The sequence below is a fragment of the Ovis canadensis genome, chromosome 17 (assembly GCF_042477335.2).
Source record: "Ovis canadensis isolate MfBH-ARS-UI-01 breed Bighorn chromosome 17, ARS-UI_OviCan_v2, whole genome shotgun sequence".
Lineage (NCBI taxonomy): Eukaryota > Metazoa > Chordata > Mammalia > Artiodactyla > Bovidae > Ovis > Ovis canadensis.
Genome location: NC_091261.1, coordinates 61,751,799 through 61,770,852, shown reverse-complemented (window position 1 = coordinate 61,770,852; position 19,054 = coordinate 61,751,799). Strand labels below are relative to the sequence as shown.

The 19,054-nt window shown below is 55.9% G+C and overlaps 1 protein-coding gene and 1 long non-coding RNA gene across 34 annotated transcripts in view; one reads left to right on the top strand and one right to left on the bottom strand.

Moving 5' to 3' along the window:
- The window catches only part of NCOR2 (nuclear receptor corepressor 2), a 236,371-nt gene that overhangs the window by 70,016 nt on the left and 147,301 nt on the right, over positions 1–19,054 (bottom strand). For 27 of the 33 annotated variants that reach the window (XM_069557621.1, XM_069557643.1, XM_069557647.1 and 24 more), the window contains 3 exons: positions 5,680–5,819; positions 3,706–3,878; positions 1,752–1,814 (listed from right to left, as the gene is read on the bottom strand). In XM_069557621.1, the coding sequence (XP_069413722.1) occupies positions 1,752–1,814; positions 3,706–3,878; positions 5,680–5,819 (376 nt within the window). The remainder of the gene's footprint in view (positions 1–1,751; positions 1,815–3,705; positions 3,879–5,679; positions 5,820–19,054) is intronic. The other 6 variants (XM_069557629.1, XM_069557628.1, XM_069557636.1 and 3 more) reach the window with 1 other exon arrangement.
- On the top strand, positions 13,650–19,023 carry LOC138422562 (uncharacterized). The gene is made up of 4 exons (XR_011249925.1): positions 13,650–13,732; positions 14,574–14,656; positions 17,386–17,609; positions 18,522–19,023. It is a non-coding gene; the product is annotated as an uncharacterized lncRNA (long non-coding RNA).

Sequence of the window (19,054 nt, the reverse complement as noted above, 5' to 3'; positions counted from 1 at the left end):
TACATCCCTGGGTCGGGAAGCTCCCCTGGAGGAGGGCGTGGCAACCCACGCCAGTACCCTTGCCTGGGAAATCCCACGGACAGAGGAGCCTGGCGGGCTACAGTCCACGGGGTCGCAAAGAGCCGGACGCGACTGAGCGAGAAACCACACCACCACACAGCTGCTTTACAACGCTGTGTCAGTCTCTGCACACCTGTGTTCAGTCGCTTCAGTCGTGTTGGACTCTTTGGGACCCTATGGACTGTAGCCCTCCAGGCTGCTTGGGCCACGGGGTTTCCCAGGCAAGAATACTGGAACGCGCTGCCATGCCCTCCAGGGGATCATCGCGACCCAGGGATTGAACCCGGTCTCCTGAAATGCAGGCCAATTCTTTACCACTGAGCCCCTGGAGAAGCAATCGGGATTAGATTCTGCTGTACAGCAAAGGGAATCAGCTGTGCGTATACATATATCCCCTCTTTTTTGGATTTCCTTCCCATTTAAGTCTCCACAGAGCACAGAGTAGAGCCTGAGCTATACAATAGGTTCTCATTAGTCATCTGTTTTATACATAGTATCAACGGTATATATATATATCAATCCAAATCTCCCAATTTCACTCCACCACCCTCTTTCCCCACCCCTGGTGTCCATATGCTTGTTCTCTACATCTGAGTCTCTATCTGATCAGCTTCTGAAACACCAGGACCAGACGCTCAGGCCCCTCAGCACCCCTACCTAGGGCAGAGGGCAGGAGCAGGGCACACAGTCCAAGGTCTCAGCCCCCAGGCCTGGGTGTCCTCACACACGACCGCCCCTGTGCAACTGGGTCCCCCATTAGAAAGGCCGTTTGTTCCCTCCCTGAGCCACGACCTGGCGCTCTGGGCACAAAGAAGCTACACGTCAGCAGTGGGGCCTCAGAAGGACCTCTGGGACAAGAGCTGGGGGGGCGGCCAGGTCACCAACTCAGGATCCCAGCCATCCCCAGCCTCTGCTCCTCCCTTCCACGGCCACAATAGGGCCAAAAACAAGACTACCCTTCAGGGCTGGGGTCAAGATGAATGACAGCAAGCCTGCGAATGGGGCTCAGACACCCCCTCCACACCGACCCCACCAGCCTCAGCCTTCCTGTCGGTACAACGCTAGTCTGATGGCACTCGAACATCTCCCAGAGATGGGGGCCGGGGGATCGACACCAACACAGCCCCGACAGTGCCTGTTATCTCTGGCTTCTCTGGGCCCATCTGGACACCCCTCCCATCTCACAGATGGGGAAACTGAGGCTCAGAGACAGTCCACTGAGCAGGGGAGGCAAGGGCCCAGCCATTCAGGCTCTAATGAACAATGGGGACACGCTGATGGCTTCCACAGAGAATGTGGGGTCAGCATCACAGCGCAGGGAGACGGTGCAGCTGATGGGAGGACAGGCTGACACCATGACCCCACAGCAGTGGATGCCAGCAGGTCCTGCCCCTCCCCTCAAGGCGCCTAGGAGTGCTGCTACCACTCTGTCTATAAGGCCATGATGTGCTGGCCCCAGAGGCCACGGATGCTGTCCCCCAACAACATGGTCACACAGACCCATTTTCTGGAGGACAAAACTGAGGCCCTGAAGAGACGAGGCCAGTCTGAGAACACCCAGAAGCGGAGCCTGTCCCCTGCACACCACACCACAGCCCCGATAAGGGCACGTGTCAACCTCCTCCCCACCACACAAGCTGCAGGGCCTGCACACACATCGAGGGCAATCAGAGTGGCCAGAAACCACTCACCTTTCTTGGCTGTCTCCATCTCTTCTTCCGTCCAGCGAGAACTCTCGTTCATCTCCATGGAAGCTGAAAAGGAACACAACAGGTGTGTTGGCAGCAGTCCGCAGAGGGGCGGTTTCTCTGCCTCTGGCAGCTTGGGGCACTTGCTGGGATGGGGGAGTGTATGTGCAATCACCCCATTTCACAGATGGGGAAGCTGAGGCAGTCCAGGGCCTCTGCATACACCTGACAGAGTTTGGTGACTGTGTTAGGGCGGGGAGATGAGGAGGGACATGAGCTTCGGATGGGCAGGGACCTCATCTGAGCGTGGACTCACCAGGGCTGGATGAGTCTCTGTGGTGGGGGCTGCCCAGGTGTTGCAGGGGCTTGAGCAGCAGCTCTGGCTTCTACCCAGCAGGGGCCAGGAGCCCCGACTCCAGCTGGGACAATCCAAAATGCGCCTAGACATGGCCCCCTGTCCCCTGCTGGGGGACCCTGTCCTACAGGGTGATTATTAGACTCTGCTCCGACCTGTAGAGCACATGGAGGCGGCTCGTGTTCTTGAAAAGTAAGGCAGCTGCCTTCAGGGAGCTGGCCAAGGGTCTGCCGTGGCTGTTTCTGAGCCTCTCCTCCGAGATCCCCTATGCGTGAGCCCCGGTCCTTCCTTGAAAGTCACTTAAGACGTCGTGAGAGGGGTGAGCATGAGGGACGTCAGCTTCATGGACTTGGTGCCTGGAACAGCACCAGGCACAGAGTATGCACTCGGTAAAGGCTGCTGACCCCCGGGGGAAAGTTTGGACAGCTTCCCCAGCTCTCTGTTGCCACGGCCAACTTCCCCTTCCCCCACCTACAGGACCCCCAGAGGGAGGCTCTGGAAGCCGGAGCCCGGGATGGGGAGCCCGTCAGAGGGACCAGGCTTGTGTTTTCCACCCCACCACCCAGCCCCAACATTAGCTTGAGGTCCAGAAGAATGACCCTAGAAGTCAGGTGCACCAACACCCTTCTGAAAAGAGCCCTCCTGCCCAGTGCCTCTGGGCATGCTGGCCCCAAGGGGCAGCCGGCAAGAGCTTACAGGAGCCGAATGGGATTTTTGGCCAATGGGCTGGGTTTGAATCCCAACTGACTCCATGACTTTACGGAGGCAATGTTCCTTCTCTCAGGCTCAAACAGCCCATCTATGAAATGGGTACAAATGATCTCTCGCAGGGAGAAGGGAGAGGAGCCTGGCATAAACCTCGGGTGTGGACAAGGAGGGCATCTGTGAGACAGAAACCATCCCTTCCATCAACTCCCACCCTAGGAAGACATCCAGGTGGTTGGGGCCTCAGCCTGAGCACTCAGGCCTCCGGTGGGAGTTCCCGCAGACACAAGAGGGCAGGCTACAAACAGCCAAAATGGTATAGACAAGCACACACCGGCTGCCCCCCTGTGGCCAAACTTGGGAATTGCTATGTAATTCTTTTTTCCCTGACCTTAGGTTCGGAGCACCTAGGGGTGGGCATCTGTTGAGCAGGAGAAACTGAGACCCACAGAGGTGACCGTACAAACCCAGATGCCTCCCAGGGCTGGAAGGGACAGCAGCACTCAGGCCCTCTTGAAAAGGGGTGGGTTTTTGGCCATGCTGTGTGGCTTGCAGGATTCTAGATCCCCGACCAGGAATTGAACCCAGGCTGCCGGCAGTGAAAGCCTTGGGAAGACCCGAGGGCAGATCTTCTGATTGAAAAACAAAACCAAACTGGTGCTCTGGATTTGTAGGTGAATTCTCCAATTCTGGAAGGATCACAGCTGACGGGCAGAGAACCTGCCCCAGGCACTGTTCTAGGCTCTTCCTACACGCAAAGTCACTGAAATGCTCAACCCTACAAGTTATAAGCATTACTCACAACCCTGGTGCTGATGAAGCCATCAGGACACAGAGAGGTCAAATAGCAAGTGTGCAACGAATGCTGGGATTCTGATTCCCCAGCCCAAGACTCACCCAGCTCAGCGCTCTGCTGCGGGGTGACGGCCTCCTCGCTGTTGGCCTCGTTGGCCATCGAGCGGGTGATGCGGCCTTTGCGTCTCCCCTGGCTGTTGGCGGTCTTCCGGCCTTTGGAGGTCACTGCCTCCTTCTCATCGTTGTCTTCCCCAGAGGTGTCGTCCGTCTTCTCCCTAAAGGCCAGAGAGGGGAGGCAAGGATGGTTTCACCTGGGCCAGGAACCTAAACGGCAGTTTCAAGACAGCCGTTTTTCTTTAGCAAGATGAGCACTGGCTGCCAGCGATTTTCTACTAGCCCAAGGGAGCGGAAAAAAGGGGGAAAGCTCGGGGTAATGCGGTAGCAATCTGCAAGGCTCCTTTATTCACCAGATTGAGGGAATGAGGCTGGTAGAGGTCTGCAATGCCATCTTATTTATCAAAAGCGAGGTGAGAGCTGGTAGCTGTCATCTGCTTTATTCTCCAACAGGGATGTGGGCTGGTAGGTAACTGATTGCCTTATTTTATTCATCCAGTGTGGGTATGGGCTGGTGGCTATCTGCAAACCCATTTTTTCTTAAGTTATTTATTTGGCCGGGGTAGGTAGGTCTTCATTTCTCCAAGGGCTTTTCTCTAGTTGTGGAGAGTGGGGGTTACTCTCTAGTTGTGATCAGGCTTCTCATTGCAGTGGCTTCTATTGTTGCAGAGCACCAGCTCTAGGGCACATGGGCTTTCAGGAGTTGTGGCTCCCGGGCTCCAGGCTCGTAGGCTCAGTAGCTATAGCTCACGGGCTTGGTTACTCCAAGGCATGTGGGATCTTCCCGGACCAGGGATCGAACCTGTGTCTCCTGCATTAGCAGGTGGATTCTTTACCACTGAGCCACCAGGGAAGCCCTGCAAGCCCATTTTATACATCAACTAGAGATGCTCTCTGCTATCCGTTTGCAAGCTTACTGGATTAAATGCATAGGGGTGCAGGCTGGTACACCCTTCAGGCTACTTTACTCCCCACAGAGGAGATGTCCCCCTCCCTACCAACAATGCTAACTCTGCCTTCTGTGTTATCACGGGCCACTGGGGCTTGCAGAAAACGCAAGAGGAGAGTATTCCGCCGGACTGATGCGGGCCGAGTCAGGTGTGTGGGGAGCATGTGACCTCAATAGCTGGGGCTGGGACTCTTCTCAGAAGCCGACTCAGGGGAGTTTACTGCAGGGCCGCTCAGATTTATCACCACCACCTTCCATTCATCTTCTTGAAGGCCCTCGCAGGAACGTCTGGGAGACAGGGGGTAACGAAGCCAGATGTTCTCAGAAGCCACATTCCTGAGCTCGCTCCAGGTACCTGGCGCTAAGTTGTGCCCGCCCCCCCCCTTCACCCCTTGCTCTGAGTGAATCTCCAGCTGGCGGTGCTCCACCCCTGGCAGGCACGGGAGGCCGTCAGGGGCCCCGAGGCGAGGCTGTGCCTTGATCTGCAAGAACTCACACTGACAGCAATAATTCTAAAGGTGAGGGCTGCCGCCTGCGTGTACCTCGTCCTCTCAGATCTCCCCCCCTCCCGCTCTCAGCATCTCAGGAGACTCAGCAGAGGAAAGGGGAGAAGATGGGGAGGTGGGGCAGGGGGGTGAGGCAAAGAGTTCCAAAGTCATTGCCTGGATTTATTAGCTCAGGAGTAGAGCTCAAATGAGCCATCAGTCTCTAAGGTCTCCAGAGGCTTCAAGAGAAAGGCGGGCAGGTGGAGGAAAGAGAGAGGAACAGGCTTCCGGAAGGGAGGAGGAGGGGGGTGCGTGCTGCCAGGGGACCGGCAAAGGAGAAAGCGCTTCCCTTCTCAGCAGGAGATCTGCTGTAGATAGACGGCAAATGCTCACACGCCTTTACGGAGGGTGGAGGGCGGGTGGCCTGCAGGCTGAGTACCAACCATGGCCCCCCTGCTAGCCTGCCCGCCCACCTGCCACCTGGGGGTTGTGGCCGGGCCCCCCGCAGGACCACCGGGCTGGCCTTACTTGATCAGCTCCTCCTTGTCATTCTCCACGTCAGGCTTCTCCTCCTCCTTCTCCACCTCCTTCTCCTTCTCCTTTTCATCTTTCTCCTCCTGGCTGCTGCGGGGCATCTGCTGCTGCTGCTGTTGCTGTTGCTGCTGCTGCTGCCAGGCCCCAGGGGAAGGCAGGGGGCAGTGGGGGAGAGAAGGACACAGTCAGGCAGGCAAGGCTCTGCACCTGGACTGAGAGCTGGAGGGGAGGGGGAGTCCGCGGGAGCCCCCTTCTCCAACACCTACACTGTGAGCTGGGCAGAAAGCCCCACAATCTGGGGCACTGGGAGGCAGGAGTCAAAGGGCAAGGTATAGAAAGTGCTCGTGTCAGACCCCTGGCCTCTGGCACTTGGTGACTGCGTGACCTTGGATGAGAGTCTTAAGCTCTCTGTGCTCCGATTCTTCCCTTTGAAAGCATGCCTACCCCTCAGCCAGGCATGGGGAGGCCAAAACGAGAGAATGCTTACAGAGTTGGCATCTGGCACCAGGATTTAAGCGTGGTGGGAGCCCCAAGGCAGGAGGGTGGGGCCCTGGTCAGCTTCAGGCAAGAGCAGGGTGAACACAGGGAAAACTGGGTCACAGCCTGAGTTCCCTGCCTGCCTGCTTGCCTGACTGCCCCAGACAAAAGCTCAGGCCAGCTCTCCAGGCCTTAGTCTCCACATCTGTAAAATGGGTAGACGGAAGGGCTGTCCCCAGGCCCATTCAGGATGGCTGCTGCTATGACGAGGGCCTGCTTTTGCTGCCGTGGGCCTGGTCTTCCTCTCCAGTGAGTCAGCCCTTGAAGGGGAAGACAGCAGGCCTGCTGGACAGGAGAGATCAAAGGGGCTTACAACAAAACCAGCCCCCTTCCTGCAGGCCTATTCCTTTCATCTCCTTCCCGAGTGAGTGAAGCCGCCACTGGCCAACCTGCCCCAGTCAGCCAGCCTGCTGACCCTGCCCTCACCAAGACAGGGAGGGCAGGCGAGCTCCTCCCCACACTGCCACCTGACTTCCTTTCTGTCCTGCCTGATTTCTTTTAAGCCACACACTGATTCTCTTAGCCACCCCCAAAGTGCTCCTTGCGAGCAGCTGCCAAAGCAGACCATCTTTCCAACCCCAGGAGTCAATGAAATTTAAAAAAACGAAATGCAAAGCCTTTCAATGTGTGCTGAGGGGTGTGGTCACACCAACATTTAAACCAAGGAGAAAGAAACCCAAGCAGATGGAGAAGGTGAGGGCATAGGGCAGGGGGCTCCCTTTCTCCCCATCTTTCCTCCATACCAGGAACACATGCTGATCCCCAGCGCAGGCTGCCTTGGCCTGAGACCCCACCTCCCCTAATCCCCCGCCCTTCTCTGTAGTTTTAATTTATGATTCACGATGCGGCTGAGCACAGGGGTCAGCTACAGGCGATCTGTACAGAGCGGGGGTCTGGGTATTCATGGGAACCATCGGCTTTCTGAGACTGCAGCAGTGTGAACCCAGGAAGCTCCTGGCTCAGGTCTGCCCCCTTCCCCAAGAACCTTCCTCTGATCTCCAAGAAGAGGGGCAAGGAGGCAGAAAAGCCTCCCTCTGCCCCCTGTTATGTCGCTGTCAATTCCCAATGGGTGTCCCAATGTCTCTGAACTGTCCCTCACCACCACCCCAAACCCTGAAACACTAAACTTCCAACCGCTGGCGAAGATGGAAGGGGGGGCGGCGGGGACCAGGATCCAGAGCGAGGGGAGATGGCATGGCCGACTGGGGAGGGACCCTTGCCCCGTGGGCTGCTCGGCATGGCTGCTGTCTTCACCTGTGAGACCTGCCCGGCTTCTGCATATTCAGGAACCTGACGTCCAGGGCCTGGAAGGGCAGGGCCGGGGCTTTCCAACCTCAGGGGGCTTGATGTCTCCTGAAACACCATCGTTGGACTTTGTGCCAAGAATGCCCAACTGGGCTGCAGCTTCACTCCGAAGCTTTATCTGCTGTCCCTCCCAGTGGTTGACTCCAGGAGCACCTGTCATTGTTCCCTGGGTGTAGGTTGGGGGCGGTGTCTTCAGCCCCCACCAGAATCTCACCCTTGGGCCACAAAGCAGGCCACTATCTGCCCCCAGCACAGCCAGCAGAGGCAACTCTCAAATTGCTGAGCCAGGCGGCAGCATGCCACAGACCCCAGCCCTGCACTAACACAGCACGACTGACCGGGGCTGCTCCAAGGAAGTCTGCACCTGTGCCCTCCTGCCCAGGGCCCTCCTGACTCAGCCCTCCCCACATCCTCCAAAAGCCCCACTGAGGAAGAGGCCAGCACTTTCCGAGAGCTCACTACCCGCCCCGACGCTGTGCTGTGCACGGTCTATTGATCAGTTCCTGGCCCCTCTGAAGTCCTGAGGATAAAGATGATGAAAAACCAACAGTAATGGTGACCTGGGGTTCATCCACTGTGGCCGCTCCTTCCCTGGACCATGCCGCCCTAGCCTACCTCCATTGGGAAAGGACAGGGACCACTGTCCCCATTCTGCAGAAGAGGCAACTGAGGTTCAGACAGGCAAAGCCTCACCGTCTCAGAGGGAACGAAAAGGGGGCTCTCAGAGGCGGGGAGGAGGCCTGATCCTGTTGTCCCTAAAGCCCCTCTGGGGGTTTCACCTGATTCTACATACTGGTTGGCATCATAGGCTCAGGTAGGGTGTCTATGGGCATCCTTGCCCCTTTCCATCAAGGCTACCTTGTCCCTCTTGCAAGATTCCTAGAGCCCCTGCCTGGGCCTGGGCCAGCCCATAAGGACCCATTCCCCTGTATAACCATCAACATCACAGCATTAATAATAAAAGTAGCTCCCAGTGCCCCGCACCCGGCATGTTTTATGTACTTCCTCATCTCCTTTATCACCCCCATCACACTCCCATGTTACAGAAGACGACACTGAGGCACAGCGAGGGTGACTGACAAAGCTGGGCAATAGCAGTGGCAGGATTCAAACCCAGAGGCTGAGTTGACCCCGGGCACAACCAAGCCCCTCTCCTGTCATCTCCACCACGCCACCCCGCCCCTGACTGCCCCAATCCTGCCAGTCTTATGGGGAAGCTCTGAAATTCTGATCCGCACCAGAACAAGGTCATTATCGCTGCTGCCTCCCACCCAGGTGTGCAATCCCAATGCCAGACCCCGTGGCCTCCAACTTGACACTCTTTTCAAGTCCCCCAGGGCAGGGGTGGGTGACTCCCACATCCCATCCTCCGGGAGAAGTGACTTCAGGGTCACTCTGGAGCCAGGGCACAGAGCCCCATGGATGGGCTCCCAGTTTCCTGGGGCCTGAACTCCATCTTCCTCTGAGGAGGTGTCCCTGTACCCCAAGCTGAGTGATGCGAGTGGAGGGGATGAAAGAGAGAAATCCTAGGTCAGTCTTGGCCTGAAACCTGGTTTCCACTGGGAGGGACAGTCAGGCACAATAGTAACCAGCTGCCTGGGACATGTAGGAGGTCAGTGGGTTGGCGTCCACTCGCTCTGGGAGACTGATGGAGCCAGAGGGAGGCCCCAACTCCCAGGTCCCCATCAACCAGCTCAGTCCCTGAAAGCCTTCGAGGACAGCAAACATGGTGACAGCTAACTCTGAGACGATTCACACTTATTAGAGCTCCGCTTCCAATCTTAGGCCCATCATTGATCGAAACTGCACTTGCTGGGTTTCACGGGCAATTTAGAGCCACTGTTCTCACAGCTGCACACTCAGGTCACCTGGGGAGCTCTGGGAAGTCCCGACGCCCAGGCTCCACCCACACCAGTCATATCAGGACCTCAGGGTGACAGTCTGGCAGGAGCGTGTTTAAATTCCCAGGGTATTCCAATGGGCAGCTAGGTTTGACGATCAGCAAACTTCTTCTGTAAGAGCCAGATGGTAAACACTTTAGGGCCATCGGTCCATCAGTCTCTTTCGCAACTACTGACTCTGCTGTTTATAGTGTGAAAACAGCCAAAATGTAAATAAATAAGCGTGGCTATGTGCCAATAAAGTTTTATTTACAAAAACAGGTAGGGGGCCAGATTTGGCCTGCGGGCCATAGTTTGACCACCCTCTGTCACTGACAAGCACTGTTCAAACGGAAATGCACACACAAAGCACCTGGGAATATTGGAGAAATGCAGATGCTCACTCAGCATGCCTAGAGCAGGCCTGAGAGTCTGCATTTCTAAGTAGCTCCCCGGGTCCCCCCAATGCTGCTGGTTCCCGGACCACGCTCTGAGGAACCAGGCTTCTGGGGTGGGGTGGGGTGGGGGTCCTTGTTTCACAAAGCACACCCAGGACCCTGGCCACTAGCAGCTCGTGATGCCTGTGGACCCGGGAAAAGACTGGAAGCCAGATTCCACCATCTCAAACGATTCTGGAGCTCACGGTGAGGTCCACCTTTGCTTTCCAGACACACCATCGGTCATGCTGACAGTGGGCTTCGTGCCCAGTGCCTGGGCGTGAACGCCACCTCCCAAACCACAGCACAGCTCTGCGGAAAACCTGACCGGATCTAGGGCTCGCCAGAGCCCTCAGTTCAGATCCCTGAGAGACCCCTGCTTACCGAGCGCTGAGTGCGGGACAAGCAGCCCATCAGTGAGCCTGCGCTATGCTAAAGTCCCAGACCGGAAGCAGTACAGAAAACATTACGAATAGAAACAACAAATGCTGACGAAGCACGACGAACGTGTGACGAGGCCTTCTCTTCAGTTCATGCCTGTAGTTAATAACAGCCTCCCAACAGTCTGTTTTATAGACGAGCACACAAAGACACAGAGAGGTGAAGTAGCTCGCCAAAGGTCACACCGCATTTTCCTAGCAAGATCCCACAGACAGGCGCTCAGCCTCTCACCCTGGACTGGGGGAATCACAGGCTCCTCTCACTCCCACTTAGGCCAAAGTGTGCCTACTCCCCTTGTTTATTCCCTCCACAAATACACTGTGAGCGCCCATGCTGCTAAGTCACTTCAGTCATGTCCGACTCTGTGCGACCCCATAGATGGCAGCTCACCAGGCTCCCCCGTCCCTGGGATTCTCCAGGCAAGAACACTGGAGTGGGCTGCCATTTCCTTCTCCAATGCATGAAAGTGAAAAGTGAAAGGGAAGTCGCTCAGTGGTGTCAGACTCTTCGCAACCCATGGACTGCAGCCTACCAGGCTCCTCCGTCCATAGGATTCTCCAGGCAAGAGTACTGGAGTGGGGTGCCATCGCCTTCTCCGTGAGCCCCCATGGGGAGTACCAAATTATAGAAAATTCCGTCCCCAACATTACAGAGCTAGCACTTCAGTTGACAAAGACTAGGAACTATGACAGGACGCATGGAAGCTGCAATGTTAAGAAAATTTTTAAAAGGTCCAGTACCTTGCAGGGGCAACAGCGATGTACCTTGCAGGAGCAACAGCGATTTACCCTGATGAAGGGGGAGGAGGGAGGAGGCCTCTGAGCTGAGCCTCCAAAGGCTTTTGGTAAAGAAAGGTGAGGTAAAGAAATGTTTGGTAAACAAACATTTTAAAAAGAAAAAGAAAAGGAAATACAGGAGGCGCCCTGACAACCACTGGGGCCTTTTTCAGAAAGTGGAGGCAGGGGGGAATGTCGTGTCCCGCCCCATGTTGTGGCTGATGCGGCAGCTCGTCAAGGGAGGAGTGGCTGTCAGTTTGAGGAATGAGAGGAGAGTTCAGCGAAGAGGTGGTAGCGACGTCCAGGGAGGAGTTGGTGAGATTTAGTTCTCAGATGACAGGTCCTCCCAAAATCTGATGAGAATTTCCCAACACCCAGAAACAGTGACTGCAGCACAATATCACTCATTCATTCAACAAACACTCTGCTGAGCATGAACTATGTGCCAGCGAGCAAATCCGGGAGGGGTCTGCCCTTGAGATATCCTATCTCTTGCAGAGTGAAGGGACATCCCAGGAGTCCAGGGCTTGGTGGGAGGAGTGAGGTCAGGGGTCAAGACCAAGACACAACAGAGTTTTCTGTGGCTGGCAGGCCCTCCCTGACATTCGGCCCCCACCCTTCTAATCCAGCCCACGTGTCTTCCTGAAAATAAAACTCAGGCTGGGGATGCCTTGTTGGCCGGTGAGGAGCGTCCTTTACAAGACACACAGATACAGGTGTGCTGGGTCGGCTTGTACCAGCTCACAAGTGCAGACTTCAGTTTCCAGGAATTTTGCAGTTGAGCTGTTAGAGACAGCCATTCTTAAAAGTGGAAACACATAACTTTATAATGAAAGAAATTATAGTAAAAACAAAGGTAGTAAGTACTCAAAAAATGCACCCCTTTCTCATTACTTGACACCACTGGCTGTGGTCTGTGCTCTCGTAGGCAGCTGTGCCTACACGGTGCAGGTAGGATAGGATCGCGTCCCACCAGGTGTCAGGCACGCCCCTTTCCAACTCCACATTCAGCTGGTAGCCTGGAATCGGCGGGGGAGGAGTATTTCCACCATGGCAATCAGTGCGTGCTACAATCAGGGCTTCGCGCCCGGAAAGCTGGTTGTCAGACACTCACCAGCACTCCATCGCACACCGATGCATTCGCATAACCAGAGCAACACCCAACACCCACACCCGTCACGTCTTTTCTGCCTGCGAGGGAGGAGACGCCTGCTTGAGGCGGCCAAGCCTCTGCTTTAACTGTCAATCAATCTTGTCCAGCCACTTGGGATAAAATCAGTGGTCCACGCCTCAAGGCCGGGTGATCTAGCTCCTCCCATCCACACACACCCCTCCTGGAAGATGTCACACTGGTTCCTGCCTCCTGCCTCAGGGCCTTTGCACTCAGGGTGCCCTCTGCCTGGGAGACTCCCCCTCCTACTCTGTCTGACCGGTTCCTTCTTATCGCTCAGGTCTGAGCCCAAAGGATACCTCCTCTGAGAAACCTTCAGGATCCTCTCCCTCAAAGCTGCCTTCTCTCCTATGTCAGCTGCCTCCTGACCCTGGCTCACCATCTGTACCCCTGGCCGCCCCCTCGGATAACCACGTCATTTACTTGTGCACCGCCGATCTCCCCCAGGGGGCGTGACAGCTCCGGGGACCTGGTTTGTCTCGTTCACTATCACCCAGAAGGGTGACACTGTGAAGGAAGGACAAAATGGACTGGAGCTTGGCCACTGTCTCCCCCTACACCCCCTCCACGGGGACCCCTCCTGTGGTGACCTGAGCCGGTGCAGGCCCACACGAATGCTGCTCTGCTGGTAACTCTTTCCTGATTCCTGGCAGCCAAGCTTGAAATGCCTGGATGTGAGGTCTGTCAGCCCCCACCTCTCACCCCCCGGGGGGTCAGACTGATCCCTGATCACATTTGCTGTGTCTTCCTGTCTCTTCGGTGCGGCCTGCCTCAGACAGTGCAGAGGGGAAGCCCGGTCTCCGCTGCTTCTGTGTCACGGCTGCTGAGAAGTCAGTGTCTCTCTTCCTCAAACAGCAGCCCAGCTTGCCGGGTCCCTGGGGCCTGGCCACTCCAGCCACTTTCCTGGTAACTGTGTGCCCTGGGCGGGGATGTATCTGGGAGACCGTGGGCCTGGACAAGCTGTCCATAGGACTCTGCCCACAAAACCAGGGACATCTGCTTGCTGGAGCCCTAAACCTGGACACGATCCCGCCCAGCCCAGCCTGCCCCCAGCAGAGCGGAAGTGGCCACCTCCTGCAGGCCTGGGCGGCCGAGGAGAGTCAGATTGACCCCCAAGCTGGAGGCCCATCTGGCTGGGGTGGCGGTCTGGGACCGGCCCCCTCACGCTCACCCAGCGGGCAGGGAACAGCACAGCCCAACCTGGAGGCAATGTGGCCAAGACTGGCGGGCCACATGTCCCCTCTGCACTTCACCAGGCTGAGCCATCCAGTGATATCATCCGCCTGGGGCAGGGCGGGGCGGGCAGCCAGGGTCTGGGAACCAGCACCGACTGCGTGCTGGCCACCCCCTCCCTCCGGGGACGGCCGCTTGGCTGGCCCTGCCCTGGAATGCTTTCCGGTCACGCTGTCCCCCATGCGAGTTGCCCGCAGCGCGGGAGTCTCTGGAGTGCAGAGCAGAGCAACTGGGAACAAGGTCACCTGTCCCCCAGCAGGGAGCTGGGTAAGGAGGTGGGGGAAGGGAAGGAGGGTGAAGGAAGATGAGGGATACAGGGGAAGGGGCATGTGTGGGGGAGAGACAGACACACAGAGAGAGGAGAGATGGGGGAACGGGGCTGTAGGCCAGAGAGAGGAGGGAGGAAGTGGCGCCCCCCCCCCCACACCCCGGACATGCTCTCTCAGCTCCCAGGAGCAGAAGGCTGGGCGCCCTGTCCCTGTGCCCGTCTACAAGGGAAGAAAAGACAGACCATGTGGCCTCGAGACCACGACCAGCCCAGCTCCCAGCTGCCGAGTGGCCCTGAGGGGTCAAAGTGGGGGGGGGGGGGCACACACCCTTGGGGACAGGCCTCCTCCGTGGTATGCTCCCCCATCACCAGGAGTCCCCCCTGCAGAGTTGGGCCAGTGGTCTCAATCTTGGCTCCCCGACAGTTCGCACAGTTAAGTCAGGGAGAGACTTCTGACCACAGCATTCCTGGGCTCCAGCACCGCATTTAGCTGGGATAATGCAGCCCCTCCGTCCATGAATCATGAACTATAAACCACAGTGCCGTCACTGGTGCTCCGAGCTGGTCCCTGCCTCGGCCAGTGACTCACCTCGAGGAGAGGACACGGGGGGCCTGGCCACAAGCTCACTAGCCACTCGTGGCTAGATCTTGGGGACTGGGGTCCAGGGGGTGAGGGTTCCTTGCCAAAGCTCAGGTGTGTGGGGTTGGCAGGGGATGGGTGTGAAAGGGTTGGAATTCCTGAGCCTCCCTCTGTCAGGATAGGGGAAAGCTTCTGGAAAGTGGATGGCACCCTCTCTCTCTGGTTTTTGTTTGTTTGTTTGTTTTGGTTGCGCTGTGCAGCATGTTGGATCCAGTTCCCCAACCAGGGATCAAATCTGGCCTCCTACATCGGAAGCGTGAAGTCGTAACCACTGGACCAGCAGGTAAGTCCCCAGGATGGCACCTTCTCTGATATTCCAAATAGCCAACAGGTGTCCCTGCCTCCAGCCGCTGCAGGGCCAGGGCCACTGCAGTGGACGCCAGGGCAGCCTTGCGTTCTCGGGTCACTGAAGGTCTGAGCTCAGAGACATCTGCTGGTCAATGCTTTTCATGCAGGAATTTTATATCTGCTTTTGTAATCATGCCCGCTTTTGAATGGCAACCACCACCATGACGAACCAGGGGCCCGGCACTGGGTGTGGAGAGGGTGTCTACAGGGCGGGTGTCACCTGAACACATGAGGCAACATCTTGCTGCCCACTCTGGTTAAGCATCAAGGCAGGTCAGCACCACCATGGAGTGTAGTTTGCAAATATGCAGACATGCGGGATTTGTCCCCAGGATGGAATGACCAGGTCCCTTCCTAGAAGAAGCTTGCTGCCCCAGCTGCTATGAGTGCACTCAGCCTTTATGGCCTCTGGGCTAAGACCTGGCCCTCTCTGCCCACCTGGGGAACCTGGGAAAGTGTTAGCCCACCAGAGAATCTTCTGTCTATGGGATTCTCCAGGCAAGAATACTGGAGTGGGTGGCCATTCTCTTCTCCAGGGGATCTTCCTGACCCAGGGATCAAACCCGCATCTCCTGCATTGGCAGGTGGATTCTCTGCCATGAGCCACCAGGGAAGCTGGGTGACCACACAGTGTCATACATGCAGCACCTCAGTGGAGGTGGGCGCCGGGGGTGGACTTTGGAGAAATGGAAGCAGGCGGGCCCGCCCACCTGAGGGACATCTGTGGGCGGACAAATTGAGCGGCCCCTAGTGGCCGTCCTTAGCTATGGAGTGGCCAGAGCCACAGGAAACACCAGGACCGTAGCCTGTGCCAAGTTTCTGAGCTGCTGGAGTGGGCCAAGTGTTGGTCAGACACAAGGATGGGACGGCCGAGCTGTCACCTGAGCACCTGCTGTGCCTCTGACAGACGGTGACAGCTCCCTAGCCCTCAGTGAATCACCCTCCAGGCTCATTCCCACCTGGCACTTCCGGCTGTACAGAGCAGAGGGTCTCTGCCTGCCTTACCACTCCTCAACCCCCACCCCCACCCCATCTGCTCACAGTATTAACCTACGGGGGTCGACCACCACAGGCACCCATCCGTCCATCCACAGGTAGGTGCCCAAACAGATACACCTGCCCACAATCCATGCCAGGCTGGGGCACCTCCACCCACCTCCTGAGAGATTTATCAGCAGGATCACAGGTTTTATAAAATCATGGAGAGAGAAAGCAGCTGAGGTTCACTCCAGTAAGTGCATCCTGAATTAAGAAGAGGGGCTGCGGGGCCTGTGTCTGCCTTTTATTTCGCTGTCACAGGGCCAAGAGATGAGTTATGACCACAAAGTCAACACCTGGGGTGACCCATTTATCCCGTATTTATGAACAGGGCTGGCGGATGGTGGTGAGGACAGTGGATCTGCCTGGCACAGGAGCCCTTCCGGGGTTTGTGTGTAAATCTCTGTCCCTGGCAAGGCCAGGACCACACCACGCCTCCTTGCAGCCCTCACTAATCAGAGGGAGGGGAGAGACCCGAAGGAGGTGGAGGCCTCCTGCCCTGCCTTCTCTCTTTCTGCATCCCTGTTCTACCCTGGGTGCCCCAGCCTGAGACACCAGCTTGGGCAGAGGGTAAAACCTCACCGGACCCCATGACCCCAGCATCACAGCCACAGCTGACCCAGAACGACTCAGATGAAAAGAGGAAGCAAACATTTCTTCTATAGCCATAAAGCACTCCAGGGCCCCCAGTGCCCTGATCCTGGCCTCTGTCGCAAGTCACACACACTCTCTATACCTCCTCCCTGAGCCTTATCACACTCTAGCCCACAGATCCTGTGGGCTGAGAACAGATTTCAAGAGCAAATATGAGTTGTCTGGCCTAGACAGCATATTGTTGTCATTGTTTCATACGTGATCTGAGATTTTAAAATCAGACAGTTTCATGTAATTCCAGATTTCCAGGTCGTCATTATATATTAAAAAAAAAAAAAAATCAGATCTGGACTTCCCTGGTGGTCCAGTGGTTAAGAATCCTCCTGCCAATGCAGGGAATATGGGTACGATTCCTGGCTCTGGAAGATTCCACATGCTCGAGGGTACCAACTGTGTGCTGTCTACCACAAGCACTGGGCCCAGACGCTTTACAGCCTGTGCTCCACAACGAGAGAAGCCACAGCAAGGATAAGTCCTCGCAGTACAACCAGAGAGCAGCCCCCGCTTACTGCAACTAGAGGAGGCCCAAGGGCAGCAATGAAAAACTATTCATCCCAACCAATAATTAACAAATAAATACCATTTAAAAAAGATAAATTAGATAAAATAAAAAAAAATCAGATCTGACAATATGGGGCCAAGTACTCAGCTGGAGCTGATGAGGTACAAGCTAGCTAGTTAACCCCAGGCCTCACCATTCCCTATTGTCTCCCATGGATTCTCCATCTCTTCACTCTAAGACCCTGGAAGGTACTCGGACTCCTGCTCCAAAGACTCTCAGGGCACTGTGCCCTCTCTCGTGATCCGGTGCTCTTGCACCTGCTGTTCCCTCTGCCCAGTTCACCCTTACCTCTGTCCTCATCTCCAAGGGGCTGCTCCTCAACCTCATCTTTGGGGGCCCTTACTCGATGGAACCTCTCAGGCAGACCACTGGCATACTAACCTGGAACCACCCCTGTATGCCTGCTCTAGATGACTGGGCATGGAGCCACCTGCATCAGCACACAAGCGTCCAGTGGACAGATGAGTCAGCAAGCAAGGCATAAACACCACAAAGTGAAAAGCATGGCAGCCAGGACCGGGGAGTCAGGCCCCCCACCTCCCAGGACTCCTCTGGAGATAGCCCCTCCCTAAGGTGACGCCAACACACAGCCTTTCTTTGCCTCCCTCCATGCAAATGTGGCTTTCTGCATAAGGTGAGGAGAATGGCCCTGTCTCTCCCCATCTGACTCAGAACACTTTCCCCTCCTGAGCACCCAGCCCAGCCACAAGAAAGGGCTTCATGAGCCCACCCACAAGGTCCCTACAAAGGTAGGGGAGCAGGGGTTCTGCTACACAGGAGATGCTCAAAAAGTACCTGACGATGTTTTTAAAATCAATCTAGAGGCCTTATTTCCCCCTTTGTTTAGCCACAGTCCATGCCATGCCCTACTGCCTCTTATGCCAGCATACTTAGGCTCTCTGCCTGGCATTTATCTGAGTTCTTGCCTCTCAGTCTAGAAAAGTTCCTAAAGGCACTTCAATTTCTAACACGTGGCAGCTAGGTCTTTAGAACTGACTCGCTCCAAGCTAATACACCTCAGTTTTACGCATCTGTAAGATGGGCGAGCAGGCTGGCCAATTGTGGCCGTGCTAAACCTAGAAGAAAACCCTATCCTCAAACCAATTGCAGCCACCCTTCAACGATTGGGCCCACAACAACCAATGCTCTGTCTCAATCATTTTGGCCTGATGTTCAGGATGCAGTAAGGGGTTGTCTATTGCCCCCTGCCAACAGACTTGCTTCCCTAATTATACGTGGCTTAGCCAACAGGGGAATGGACTCACAGTCCTGAAGCACAGTTTCCAGAAAGCAAGAAAAAAACATGGGATGTGTAGACCAACCCCTCAAAGGCTGTGGGCCTTGATCACAGAGCAGCTGCTTCACAGTGGACACTGGAACCCCAGGGGAGTTGGCTGGACTTGACACCCTCAAGGTCCTGTCCCTGCTGCCCTCGGAAAGGAAAAATGCCAATGTCAGGGAGCACTCACCTACCAGAACCTCTGAGTGTTGCTCTTCCGTCCTGCTAATTCTGACCTTCGTCCCTTTCCCTTGTGCGATCTCCCAGGCCAGAGGCCCCAGAGAAGGATATGCCTCAACTAGTTCCAGTCCAGCATGTAGCAGCAGTGTCCAGCGCCTTCTGCAGGGTCCCGCCTACAACCCCCTGCCTGCAGCACAAGTCCACTCTAATATCTTCCTGCCTTAACCCCGACCCCCAACCTCAGTACTCCCAGCATTGGCTCAGGGCTGATTCTCATTAGCCCCAAAGCAAGACTAATCCATCCCCATCCCTCTGTCTCCCCGACACCAAACACTCATGAGCCCCCTTAAAAATGTGCGCCACTGACCCCCATCATCTTTAACATATTTACTAATTTTTTAAAAATGAATAGCCTTTTCCTCTAAGTCAGTGGTCAGCAGACTTTTTCTACAAAGGACCAGATGGTGAGTATGTCAAGCTTTGCAGTTTGTCATGACTATTCAACTCTGCTGTTGTAACAGAAAAGCTGCCACGGTAATTCCTCAACAGGTGTGTGTAGCCCCGTGTCAATAAAACTTTATTCACAAAACAAGTGGCTGGCCTGACTCACCCAAGAGCCT